Raw genomic sequence first — 14,804 nt, 5'->3', positions numbered from 1 at the left:
ATATTTGTAGCAAGTAGCATCCACTGGTTCATGCTTGCGCAGTTGCCCTCCTTGTGCTATGAACCGAGGGCATAAACAGGAGCGTGCCTCTCCAGTTCCTCCAGTGCTTATCCCTAGGATATTGATTGGGAGTCTGGTGACCCCTGCTGGAACAGGGATTTGGGTGAGCCCTGAGCAAGTATACCATTTATGGGAAAGTCTGATCTCTCCATGCACATTACAGCAAAACCTTGGTTATGTTTTAGCTAGATTTGAGGTGAGAATAGCGTAGCAAAAGCACCTATTACATAAGCAATTGTGGATTAGTGAACCAGGTGGAAAGTTCATTAGATTTTTCCAATATAATCCTAAATCATGTACATTTGTCAGCTTGCCCACTTCCTAACATCTCTTCATTAGTAATTAGGGGGGGAAAAGAAAACAGCCAGCTGTAACTGTTTAACAAGCAGTTTAAACTTTTGGAGGATAGATCCCTAAACTTAATCAGGGCATTGCTCTGCAGGCGGCAGAGCTCTTATACTGTCACTCTGAGCTATTTAACCTCCAACACCCTTTGCTAGATCAGAGTTCTTCCATTCACTGGAAAAAACCCTGACAGTTCTTAAAAAAAAAAAAAAGATATTAAGTGTTTGTTACCGTGCAGCACAGCCTATGACGACCTTGTTCTTATTCACATATGCATTTTTCTTGTAATTAAATTGTTACACTTTCGTGGAAAAGGAGCTTCAGCTCTTCACTCTGTACTGTTCTAAGTTTTTGTCTGTCCCGGTAGCTTTAGGATTTGAGCATCAATGTCTGAAATTTATCCTATCAATTTTCCCATTTGCTCAAAGGGCCATTCCCTCAACATAGTATTTGCTAACAAGCTGACAGAAACAAGCAATCCCAATTATTTTAACTGTAATCCTTTTTCTCCCTTCCCCCTGCCCTCCTTTGTTTTAATTTAAGATTGTAAACTCTGCATGGCTGGCCCCCTACCTTTCTATACTCTGTAAAGCATCTAGGGCCACACTTTAGGTGCTATATAAATCAAAAAGGTTTCTACTTTGAAAAATCTTGGCCTTAAATCTGAGGTGCTCAGCACTTTTGAAGTTAGGCAAATGCTCAAGGATTCACTTAGCAGCTTCTGTTTTTAAATATTTAAAGCAACTGTGCACCCCATTCGACAGAGCACTCAAGAAACAGACCTACTTCAAAGTCGCCCTGAATGCCTATTGTTGGCCTTTTAAAGAAGGCCTGGAATTGCATAAAAGACCCTTGGGTCTTGATCCTGTCATCTCAGATCTGCTTGAGGTTTCACGTAGCTGAAGCCTAAACCAGAAGGACTGAGATCCCAGTTCTGACTGGACCGCCCTGAATAGAAACATTGGACTATAACCTTTGAACTCTTTCTGAAAGAACGCTTTGCATCTACAAAGCTCACCGTCTCTGCTATGAATCTGAATCTCAAGATTGACTCATGTCTGTATGTATACTGTTCTTTTAACCAAGTCTCTCCCTTTTCTTTTTTAACAAATTTTAGTTTGGTTAATAAGAATTGGCTGCAAGCGTGTATTTGGGAGGGGTCTGGAATATTCATTCGCCTGTGAGGTAATGTGTCCAACCCTTTTTTATATGATGGGACTTTTTTATATGATGAATAAGATTTTAATTAATCCTTATCATATCTGACTTGGGTGTCTAGGCTGGGTTACTTTAAGGGAACTGTGTTGCTGGCTTCTGGGCAACCAGTGCAATATAGAAGCTGTTTTGTGCTGGTTTGGAAAATCTACGCATTGGAATATCCGCCAGCTTTGGCGATTGTCTGCCCTATGCTTTGCAGTTCACCCTAAGTGAGTGACCGGGGAGCCAGCTGAGGTCACAGTAATACGTTAATGCAAAGTGTTTTCTAAAACTGATTTCTGGCTCACTTGTGGATATCAATATAGGTTTTTGATATGTTACAGTTTTATACCAAAGATAAACAATGTAAGAACAATTTATTTAAATAACATCTTGACACTTATTGAGGATATCAGAGGACCTGATAAGAATGCAAAATTTATATTAAGTGTCCATGACTTATTATGAATGAAAAATCATTATTGTGGTTTTAAATTCTGAATGAGACAACAGTATATAAATATAACTTAATTTAAAATCATATTCAAATCATTAATATTCACCTTCAGTATTTTAAGGGTCATATATCTAATATTGTGTAAACAATGTTCATGTTCTGACTTTGAGTGGATAAACTGTGTTAAAGAAATTATGGAAATACTGATAGGACTTAAGTGCCGTCATGTGCAGTTCACATAAAAATCACCCATGACCTTTATGAATACGAAATAAATGTAAGTAGTCATTAAGTGAGCTGTAGCTCACGAAAGCTTATGCTCAAATAAATTGGTTAGTCTCTAAGGTGCCAAAAGTACTCCTTTTCTTTTTGCGAATACAGACTAACACGGCTGCTACTCTGAAACCTGTCATTAAAATACTGTAGTTTTATGCCCTAAGGAGCTAAACAATGTAAGATGGTTTACTGTTGTTCTCAATATTAATCTTAGAAGTTTAGCTTGGAGTATTTTATGGGCTTGGATATGAATTTGCTATACAGAGACAAGAATCAAGTCTTGTGCAAGAATTCAGAGAAGAGCTTGCATTATGGAATCCCTTCCCCACAACCACAGGACAGACAGAAAAGGTAGCAACTTACTGAGCATCAGACATTGAAATGAATTGTGTAGTCTTTGCTCTCTCTGTGTTTATGCATGCGTGCACAAACACAGACGGTCTCTCATGTTCATGTATATATTACACACGTAAGACTGAGACAAACAGGTATACATATATATTTACATACATACATATATATATATGCAACATGTGCGCGCACACATTTTCACAGTGCTTGAGCAAATGCAAACCTACCAAGTCAAGCATTTTCCCTTATGGCCCAGATAGCAGAACCCTATGGATTAGGACCATTTACAACTTTGAATATCAGAACCAGACTGTACAAAATGAACTCTATGCATTGCAAGTAACCTGTAAGATCTGAATTTACAGGAGATAAATAATCCAACAACCAGGCTTTACACTAAATCACTACACATTCCGTTTTTAATGTTGAAGGAGAAAACTTCAAAACAGTTGAACACTGAATAGTTATAAATTACAAAATTGCAAACTCTTTGGGAGCAAGGACTGTGACTTTCTATGTCTTCATACAGTGTCTAACACATTTGGGGATCAACCACAATTTAATTTTAAAGAAGGGAAAACAAACACATAGATGTTAAACAATTTAATCGGACTCAAACCAATAAATATGTCACAACTGGGATTAGAACCCAGGTCTATTGACTCTCAACTCTTTGCTCATATCACTAGAGTGCTGCTTCCCCTAAATGTAATCACAATCCCACAAACACCTTTCCACTGTGTGTGTCAACTCTTAACCTGTGGAAAAACAATCTGAAAAATTCCATCAAGCCACTTCAAAATCTCTCCTCCTTAATTCATGATGCCAGCAGAATAACAGTCAACAGTGGCTAGGTGTTATGTTAAACTGTACAAATCATGTTACCTTGTCCTTCCTTCCCAACCTCACCTGTTTTTTTTTTCTGCTGCCTGCTGTTATATCATTAACCAATATTATAAGATTTCTGGGGCTCTGATCTTTGCTTAGGGTGGTAATATAAACAAACATATCCCTTTTCATGTATTGGTATTTAAAAACACCAGCTCTCTAAAGCCTGTAACAACAATATAATCTTAAAGTCTCGTAGGTAAGGCCTAAAAGTAACAGAATAATCTAAGTAAACCTGCATTAAGGAATGTCTGCTTTTTCCCTCTTACCCCCTGCTGCTTGATGCATTGTTTTCCTATAGATCGTAGATAATTTGTTTCTGTTCAATGGTACACACCAAAAATATGACAAGATCCAACAGCATGTATTTCATATAAAAGTGTTTATTGGGGAGGAGGGATAGGAGAAAACAGGCTGGTTTTAAAAAAAATTCCTTCTTGGGTACTTTTGAACACTTTTTCCTAGATGCAGCATCATTCATTCTCTCAGGAGTCCTTTAACAAAAACATGTGAAAATAAAATATTTAACCTAAATATAACCATTTTATAACAGAAAGCTGAAGAAGATGTAAAATCCACCCAACAATAGTAAACTGGTACATGAAAATAAAAACATAAAAAAACCCCTACCTCTACATACAAATAAGGAGCAAATGTAAAAAAGAAGCAGTGATGTTTTTACTTGTATTGCCAAACATTTTAAAAACTGAAGTTTTAAAACAAAATATTGGCTGGGTGTATTAGCATAACCAAACTGCATAAATCACAGTTCAAGACATCTGAATTCACTCACCTTTTAAAGTCTCAGACCAAGGTTAATATAGTAATATATTTTTTCCTGTAGATTCATGAACTGACATTGTAGAATACTTCCAAGTAAATTCACTTTAACAAGAGTATATTTTTTAATGTATACAGATTTCCAAAATGTTTTTAATTTCAGCAAAAGTCATTTTTTCCAATTTCATTATATTGAATGAAAAAGCTGCCTTTGCCAAAATAATTTGCAAATTTTATTATATTTTAAAAGCCTGATTAAGGGCAAAACATGCATTAAGTTTTTCTGCTAAAATTACAGAAACATAATTGCAGAATGCGATTATATTCAAAGGGTCACGTCCATAATAAAAATCTGCAGCTTAAAAGAAGCTTGGAACTTGAAGAGTTTAGTATCCGAAAAAGGCAAATATTCTGTGTACTAGTTTTAAAATTCTGACATTACACTGCAATGGTTAAAGCAAGAAATAGCTCAACCGAAGAAGATTATAGGAAACCCTTTGTCTTCTCAGGAGGTCTATGCTTGGTCATACAATACTGTCTTGGAAACAGTGCTTCATCAGAGGTCTGGCAGTTGGCTTCTGTTTAAAACATACTTTGCCTCATAACATTCATCAAAGGCGTAAAACATAATTGAGTCTGGCAGTACACATGGACAGCATGATGTTCAGGGGGTTGCCAGTAGACATGGGGTCCTTATATAGCTGTTTTCTTTGTTTAAAAGGGAAAGTGAGTGGGAGGTGGGGAGAAAGAACAGGGAAAAAGAAACTGACTCAGAACCATAAAACATTTTTTTGAATCAGATTCAGTTCAGCTACTGAATATACAAATAGAATGTTTCAAATTTGGATTGTGACACAGCTTCTGAATTGCTCAGACAATTCATGCTTTCCTATTTTCACAGAAAAAGACAGAGGCTTTAGTTATATACATCCTTCTAAATGCTCTGTGAATGCTCTGGGTTGAGTCCTAGAAGTGCTCACTTCAGTCCGAAAGTGACGGAGAGCGAATTGACCGCCCACTGGCTGGGCTGTTGGAGAAAGTGAAGGGCTCCTTCTCTTTTTCTTTGCTGTCATGTTTATGTTTATGCTTATGCTTATGTTTATGCTTCTTCTTCTTTTTCTTGTGCTCATGGTGGTGGTGGTGATGGTGATCACTGTGTTTTGAGGAACTGGATTCTTTACTGAACACGGAGAGTGGAGCTGCTGGCACTGGAAGCATGTTCAGCTCTAGTGAAGACTGTTCTTTACCTAAGACAAAGATACAACTGGAATTTCAATTTTTACATTGCGATGAATTATTAACTCACATAATTTAACATCAAACAATACTGAAATAGAAGCTAGTATCTACACTACCATGTCTCCCATCATATTTAGTATTCTAATATAGACTCTATTAGTACACTGATGCCATTACCTTCGGGTATTTCTAGACAAGCCTATAAGCACATTGACAGTTTCCATACCGTGGGCTTAATTCTCAGCAGTGTAGGTGGGATGTGTGACTCCCTGCTTCGAATGGTATAAATGTATCCCAGATGACTAGTTACTATACAGCTAAGGAACTGCAAAAACCATACCAATTTCAAGACACCAATTTTCCAACATAAAAGTTCAAAAACTTAATAAAATGTAAACAGTGAACAACTAGGCTGCTCACGAAAAATTCTGGATATAACGATAGATAATGGACAACAATAATCAAACCAATGAGTGGTACTATTACGAAGTTAAATTTCCTGTACTGGCCGCTGATGTCAAACATTAGGCTTTCTATACAAACATGAATTTTTTGATGTTGAACAGTGGAAATAAATTGATTTTTCAAAATAAGTTATTTAACATACAAGCATTTCCTCTCTCTTCTGAATAATACAGACATTCGAAGTTTGTCATCTTAAATAAACAGAAATCCCAATTATGCTAATAGGATATCAATATTCTTTACACATCAGGATTTTACGTAGGTAAGCAATACAGGAATAAGTCCTCCAAGGAGATATAGGCCTGTTTCATCAACACAGCAAGTCTGTTCTATATTCTGAAATTTTCTTTTATGTTATCTGTAGCATTTTACAGAACTGCAGAAATATTGCAGATTGGTCTTCCCAGGGCACCATGATTTGCTCTCTACCCACTGCAAAGGAAAAACTCAGTGTAACTGCCTCTGTCTTGGTAATCCAATTTTCTTAGAAGTCAAAACACTTCAGGAACCAACTTTGCATTTTCTCTCAATATGACTGACAATCATAGCAAAGACTTAAAAAAGATCAATCTATTTAGTGTATCCAAGAAAAGATTAAGAGATGATTTGATCACCACCTATAAGAGAGAAGATTACAGATAATACACTGTTCTTTAATCTAGCAGAAAACCCCCCATAAAATCTAATGTCTGGAAGCTGAAGCATAAATTCAGGCTAGGAATAAGGTCCAAAGTCTTATTACTGGGTAGTGATCAATCTATTGGGGATTGATTTATCACGTCTCATCTAGACGCGATAAATCAATCCCCGAACGCGCTCCCCGTCAACTCCGGAACTTCAGCTCGCGAGAGGCAGAAGCGGAGTCAACAGGGGAGCGGCAGCGGTCGACTCGCTGCCGTCCTCACGGCCAGGTAAGTCGACCTAAGATACGCCGTAGCTGAAGTTGTGTATCTTAAGTCGACCCCCTTCCCCAGTGTAGACCAGGGCTAAGGGTGGATAATTAACCATTAGAACAATTTACCAAAGGTTATGATTTGATTCTCCATTACCTGAAGACTGGATGCCGTTCTAAAAAGCATGCTCTAGCTCAACCCCTAGATATGGCTTGATGCAGAATTACTGGGTGAAATTAAATGGCTTATGTTATGCAGGAGGTCAGATCAGATGATCACAGTGGTCCCTCTGGGCTTAAATTCTGTGAATCTATGAACATTTTACAGACTTTAATCCTGAACTCAGCAGAATAATATATGCCTTAATTGTTATCAAATAAAACCATTTATCATCACAATTCAAAGTGGCTTTAATTTCTGACGTACTATTAACTCTGTTATGGTATATACATGACATGCACATGCTAACTAAGACGTTAATTATTGACCTTAATGCATATTAACCACATCACTTTTTACTCTACCCTGGACAGATGTAATCCAAATCTGTAGGCCGCTTGCCAGTTTACTGCAAAAAGATAAGAGACTGCTTCATGACTATACCTGTAACAATTCTTTATTTCTAGTAATCTTAAGTCTCTCAAAAGACCTCCCCTCTGAATCTACTTCCACTTTCTGAACCCATTCCTTTAAATTCTATCTACTTTTTAGGCATCTAGAACAGCATGGTTTCTGCCCTCAAGCTGCAAGCATGCTGAAATACCCATTGTAGTGAACCTATGAACCTTAGCACAATGAAAAATGAACATGTCTGCTCAAGATATTAGAATACAGTAGAACACCAATGTTATGAACAACCAGTTAAACGAACCATATTTCCCAACCAGCAGGGGAAGGCAGAATCATGTAGTAACAGTGGCATCCCTTCACATGCTGTGGTTTGAAGGACAAAAAGAAAATGGTGCATCATACTGCAACTTATGCACCATAGCGACTGTCATTTTGAGATACTCAATTTTATAAAGTTTTTGATTTTATGAATTCCTCAGTCCCAATTAGTTCATGAAACCTGGGTAAAGAAGATTACGCTTTTGTTTACATTGCCTGCAGTGCACAAATATTTTATATGCACACAATGTTGTATACAAAATTCTATTTGCATGTTACACTGGCAAAGTATATCATGTATGTTAAAGGTTATTTAGATGAACAATTCTATTGTCACAGTTACACAGTAAAATAAAGAGGGTATCAGATGAGCCCGATCTATAGACTTCAGCTCTGACGAACTTTCAGGGGAGAGAGATTTTCAGATCCAGGTTTTATTTGTTTCTGGCTCACCCCTAATACTACATCCTGCATTTCAGAGGGCTAGATGGCACAGCATACAAAGCATCTCTGATGCCAAAGCATACTTCTGAATCTTCCGACTGTAGAAGGGGAAGGGTACAGAGCAAGTACTGGAGGTAGTATGTTAATACTGATAAGCAAATGGCAAATGTCCCTGAATGACAGGTAAGTGCTCCCCTATGAAAGAAGCATGAAAGACTAACTGAAAGGTGCAGCATCCTCAAGTCTCTGTCTTGTTCTTCCGTGTTTGTTTTTATTTTAAAATAGTAGGTCTCAAGCTCTTACAATTGCAAAGAAAGCCTTCAAAACATGAAGCCAGTAAAATCGATGCAAAAACAAATATCTGAGTTTGCAGAAAGCCTATCCTATAACAATAGCTCTGAAGTGTGAACTGACATTTATGTCAGTGAGTGCTAACTCAGATGTCAATGATACCTGACATATCAACATTGTTAACTATATCACTGCTCTTCAGAGCATGTATGAAAGGATCCTACACAAGCATTTCCCAAAGTATGGGTCATGCCCCTCAGGCGCAGAGGAAGAATTAAGGAGGAACAGAAAATGTATATATTAAGACTTGTAAGCTTTTAAAACCACATGGTAGGGAACGATAGACTTCATTTTCCAGAGAGAGGGGCTCATCTTTCAAAAGTCTAGAAAACACTAAGACAAAATGACCTTCATTAAACTGATCACTGAACTGATCATCTAAGTGTTAGACTTCAAAGTCAATGGCATCACTAATTTCTTCCTTCTTCAGTTGACCCAAAAACCTATATATTCATGGTTTTATCTGCCAGCAACTTAAGGGAACCCCAATGATGATCATAATGTAATCAGCAAAACAACTGGGGAATAATATTACTATAGAAACACGCGCAGACGGCACAGATTGCAGCAACACTTTGTATATTGTGATACGAAAAAGGAAATCAAGGCTGACTAGACTAGCTCAAATCCTTTCATACACATTCAAAACTGAGCCAGTTTGTACTGCAGTCCTTGAATCTGACAACATTCATTTCCTTCACACAGCTGCTTCACTGCCAACAGATGTTTTTCAAAAATTTCAACAGCACCAACTCCCCAAAAGACATGATATTTGATACTGTCAAAGAGTGCTTTGAAGTCAACACAGGCATCATAAATGTGTCAGAAGAAGCCTGCCCAGGTGATTGAAGAAAGACATCTGTAAAGCGGACCTTTGTGAGGGATTAGAAGTACTATACCTACATTTGGCATTGACCCTTCCTAAACAGAAATCAGCGTTGCACAAAGAGATCACCTTTTCACCCCAAGGATTCCCTATGATTAACGCTTACAGAAGGCCTGTGTTAGCAACCTGCCAATCCAGGTGAGGAGGGATAAATAATAATTCTTTCTAATGCTATCAATTTCATTTCTTTGGTCAAAGGGGGACTGCTGCCAGGAGACAATGCAATTTCTTCTCTCATGGAAGAAGAATCTGAACCTGTGTTTACCACATAATAGCAAAAAACAGTAACAAGCAGGAGAGTTCATGAATTCACTTCTGAAGTGGTTACTAGCATTCCTTGAAACAGAATATACAAATTCAGAATCCACTTGGCATCTTCCTTTGTTCTGGATGTGCAGACTCCAACATAATTATTAGCTTTTCTCTGTTCCAAATAGTTGGGCAGATGTGCAGAATTAGGTGAAACTGCCAAATGAGATGAAACTCCTAGAACACCTAGTTAGTCAAATAGAAAGTTACAAAGACTGCAGAGATATGATGGAAGAGAAGTAGCACACATGGGAATACAGACTTCATTTTAAACTTGAATATTTATGTTACATGGGTTTTATTTTGATAAGCTTTAATCTTTTTTCCATCAAAATGAAAACTTTCAGAAACAAGTTGTTTGACTTATGTCCTAGCTCCTAAATATAAAGATTAGTAAATTGTCTTGTTTGCAAAATAATTACAACATCTACTCATAAGCTGTCCAATTTATTTTTAATTTTGCTGATGGATGAATGTTGAGGGGCTGTTAGGTTGCTAGGGTTATTTAAATCAGTTTTTATTTTACTTTGTGCTGAAATTTTGTAAACTGGTGACATAATATATCTCAAGAGACCTCTACACCCAGAAAAGGCCATGCCAACTTCCTCAGAAGTAGTCTCCTGTTCTGTATTTTTATATTCTGGGGAGAACTGCAGACTTACAGCCTCTGTGCTACAGAAAAATCAAATCTTTTTAAATTTGCTGGCTTAAGTGAGACTTTTCCCGTTTGATGTTTGCTGAAGAGGATCAATTTGCACTTGATTTTTCTGAATGCTTTGGAAGGCGGCACTGCAAGGCAGAGTGAGCAATGCTCAAAACCGTAAGAATCAAGGGTGGGGCCAAGAAGCCTTCTGGGTCAATGAGCCACCTGAGAGAAGACTGACCTTCCAGAATCCTGAAACTGATCACTCCTCAGAGACGAAGTCAAGTCATCAACAAAAAAGCTATGCCAGTCTTTGGACAGTCTCTCCCTGCACCCAAAGAAAACCCGCTAACAAGAAGTGCTGTGTCAGTAACATCACTATCTGGCTCCGCAACCACAGTTCCAGCTCCTATTTCATGAGAGCCTAGAAGACCACAAAAGCTGAAGAGTTCATAATTCCCCTTTTTTCATATTTTTCCATTTCATTCTTGTCTTTTGTTTGTATTAGCTGGGATATGTCCCAACCCTTTTATTCTATAAACCTAGGGTGTGGTTATGTGTGTGCACCTGTGTAGCATCACCCATAAAGTCCACACAAGAAAGGCACCAGAAAGAGAGTTTCCCAAGTTTCTCAAAGCCATAAAACAAAGTCTCATAAAAATACTCATTAAATAAAGTGTGTTCTGTCTTTGGTGGGGCCTAAGAATTTAAAGCTGGCAGCTGTGAACTGCCAAACAAGAGTTGTCAAACTTCTGCTTATCAAAGGGCTCTTTTAAGGCCTTCATTGTAATTTCTCTGTGCAGGGGAGGGATGAAAAGGGTTACTCATCACACAAGAATTGAAATATAAGGAGGAAACTTTGTAATTGACTGAAATTGTGGTTCAGACATTAGATCATTTGGTTTCAGTATTTGACTGACCTGGTAAAATTCTTTAGTTAGGATTTATAACCAAACAGAAAGCCACATCCTTAGAGCCCTTCTTAGAATATTATAAGCATTATTTGTTGTATTAATTTGGTGATTTTACTAATTTGATGATTTATTTCCAAACCAATACTGATACTAATTTGGTAATTTTATCTTGATTTAATAGCTGGATTCCTTTAATTTTAGTTTAGTATTATTAACAATAGTTTAGGTTTGGTGACATGTTTTTTGATTTTTTAAAATATTTTGTTTGTTTAATAGCTTTATTAAAGTTTATAAAAAGATACGGAGCCATATTTCTTTCAATAAGCCAAGTAGGTGCAGAGTCCTTGAGGACCTGTGTGGACATTAGCTTGTCAGTCTAAAAGTCCAACCAGTCCCCTCTAATAACCCTAGAAAAATAAATCATTCTCTCAGTGAAATTAGCAGTTGCAAAAGAATATGAGATCTGTATACGTTTTCCTGGCACAGTGTATTTGTGACTCCCTGTAAGACCACAGATGAACGTCTCAGTCATATTTCGGATTAGCAGCCGTGTTAGTCTGTATCCGCAAAAAGAACAGAAGTACTTGTGGCACCTTAGAGACTAACCAATTTATTTGAGCATAAGCTTTCGTGGGCTACAGCCCACTTCATCAGATGCATAGAATGGAACATATAGTAAGATGTGTATATATATATATATACACCCACATATACAGAGAACATGAAAAGATGGAGTAAGAGGCTAATTAATTAAGATGAGCTATTATCAGCAGGAGGAAAAAAACAACACCACCACCACAAGTACTCCTGTTCTTTTTGCGGATACAGACTAACACGGCTGCTACTCTGAAACTTTTGTAGTGATAATCAAGATGGCCCATTTAGACAGTTGACAAGAAGGTGTGAGGATACTTAACATGGGGGAATAGATTCAATATGTGTAATGACCCAGCCACTCCCAGTCTCTATTCAAACCCAAGTTAATGGTATCTAGTTTGCATATTAATTCAAGCTCAGCAGTTTCTCGTTGGAGTCTGTGTTTGAAGCTTTTCTGTTGCAAACTTGCCACCTTAAATCTGTTACTGAGTGGCCAGAGAGGTTTAAGTGTTCTCCTACTGGTTTTTGAATGTTATGATTCCTTATGTCAGATTTGTGTCCATTTATTCTTTTGCGTAGACACTGTCCGGTTTGGCCAATGTACATGGCAGAGAGGCATTTTATGACTTTTATCTTCAATGTTTATGTTATTCTTATAGCAACTTTCACACACTTTCTTCTAAAGTACCTGGAAATGCCATTCTTCATAAAGGACAGAATGGCTATTAGCTCAATATTCATTATGCTATTACAGTGCTATACTGGCTCCAACAGAATCTCAAAGCTAAAAGCCACCAGATTGGAAATGAGCGTATTTTAGATAATAAAGTTATCCCATGTATACTGTGTACTTAGATAATATGTATTAAAGCTAGTCTACCACAACAATTACAACAAATGTTTCCAGCTTAAAAAGGCTACGCAAAACCAAGCCTGTCAATGCTGCATCATGTTCTGAGAAACAAGAATTACCGCACATTCCTACCTGAATTATTAAGTACATTGGTGTAGTGTAGGTGATCCTGTCTCCCTCTAGTGGCTGATCCTTGTGACTATAACAGCATGCTATTTACTCACAGCTGACTGAGGGCTTCTGTGTCTACATGGTGTGTTAGTGCACACCAACTGGGGTGTAAGTTCTTGTTCACACCAGCGTATTGTGTGGACACTGCTAGTACACACTGAAATTCCCTAGTGCACTTTAACATAGTATGGACTACATCAACATGCACTAAGGAACTGTTAGTACATGCCAGCAGGGTCCACACAAATCAGTAAGTGTGTGACACCCTGGTGCCCACCCACTAGAATTCACCCCCAGCTAGTGTGCACTAACATACTGTTAAGGCAAATCCTGAGTTAATTCATTTTGCTCAAGTAGCAGGGACTTGTGCTCTTGATACAGGTCCCAGGTTGAATTTCCACTGACAACCATGGTGTCTGTACACATGCAGCCATGTTATAGTGAATTTGTACATCAAACTGATCTTCAATAGACAATTTGTAACAGTGCAGAAATTTGTAGTTCTTACCACACACTCAAGTATATTGTCATAAATGCATTATTTAAAAATATAGCTAAAGTATTTTCCTTCTAGACTTTGAGGTAATATTTGCTCCACTCATTGTCACAAGTTTCAAATAATTCCAGCAACTTTTCACTTTCTAGCTAAATGAACCATGTTTTGAACTGTTATACTGGTGATAAACAAGAATGGGGAAAAATATAAATGAATGTTCAAGATCACCAAATGTAACCTGTTTCAGAGTAACAGCCGTGTTAGTCTGTATTCGCAAAAAGAAAAGGAGTACTTGTGGCACCTTAGAGACGAACCAATTTATTTGAGCATAAGCTTTTGTGAGCTACAGCTCACTTCATCGGATGCATACTGTGGAAAATACAGAAGATGTTTTTATATACACAAATCATGAAAAAATGGGTGTTTATCACTACAAAAGGTTTTTTCTCCCCCCACCCCACTTTCCTGCTGGTAATAGCTTATGTAAAGTGATCACTCTCCTTACAGTGTGTATGATAATCAAGGTGGGCCATTTCTAGCACAAATCCAGGTTTGTGACTAGGTTTCTATCACATAGCCTGCTGGTAGAATTTATAAGGGCCACTGGATAGGAAAATAGTGGTTTACAAGAACAGCAATGTGGCCATTTTTATTATTTTGGAAAAGTGAGGGAGTCAACAGAACTTATGAAGTTTTTCCAACAGTGTATGCCTTTTCTAACAATTGCTATACCTACTTAAAGTGCAGTGATGGTCAGAAGAATAACTACCAGTTCATAAAAATTAGATATTGTTACTCAACAGATATGCTCCTTATATGCTCTCAGAGTCTCATCTGCTTATTTACTTTTTATTTTTGCAGAGTCAATACAACTAAGAGAAACTGAACTGCATACTACTGTACATTATAAAAAGGCTGGTTAACTAAAGTTCTAATTACTAGAGGGTGAGGATGTGTTGAGCCAGAAAAGCTGAACCCAGGTTGAATGTGCAGGGGTCACATTTAGGGAAAAACATGTTTTACTTATAAACTTATTTACTTCAATTTATAAGTAAAGTAAAAAAAAATTAGTCTGGAATCACTGACACAAATGTGAAATCCTGTGATACAATTTTTACAGTGACTGATTTTAGAGTATGATTACACTTTAAGAACAGTGGAATATGAAAGTAAAGAGATTCTATTTTAAGCTTGTCTGATGTAAAAGCTAATCCAACTGAAAGGACTACCTAATACAAAGGACACTTTTTCAGATGGAATAAACCCATTTCACCAAATTCGTCTGTGCAATATAGTGTAAT

The 14,804-nt window shown here is 37.4% G+C and overlaps 1 protein-coding gene across 2 annotated transcripts in view; it reads right to left on the bottom strand.

The window, feature by feature from the left end:
- Positions 1 to 3,941: 3,941 nt before the first annotated feature.
- TAF2 (TATA-box binding protein associated factor 2) overlaps positions 3,942 to 14,804 on the bottom strand; it is a 105,167-nt gene continuing 94,304 nt past the window's right edge. For both annotated transcript variants that reach the window (XM_077809859.1, XM_077809860.1), the window contains one exon: positions 3,942 to 5,601. In XM_077809859.1, the coding sequence (XP_077665985.1) occupies positions 5,336 to 5,601 (266 nt within the window). In that variant the 3' untranslated portion in view covers positions 3,942 to 5,335. The remainder of the gene's footprint in view (positions 5,602 to 14,804) is intronic.

Source organism: Eretmochelys imbricata, chromosome 2, assembly GCF_965152235.1.
Source record: "Eretmochelys imbricata isolate rEreImb1 chromosome 2, rEreImb1.hap1, whole genome shotgun sequence".
Taxonomy (NCBI): domain Eukaryota; kingdom Metazoa; phylum Chordata; order Testudines; family Cheloniidae; genus Eretmochelys; species Eretmochelys imbricata.
The sequence above is the reverse complement of the archived record's forward strand: the minus strand, read 5'-3'. Positions and strand labels throughout refer to the sequence as shown.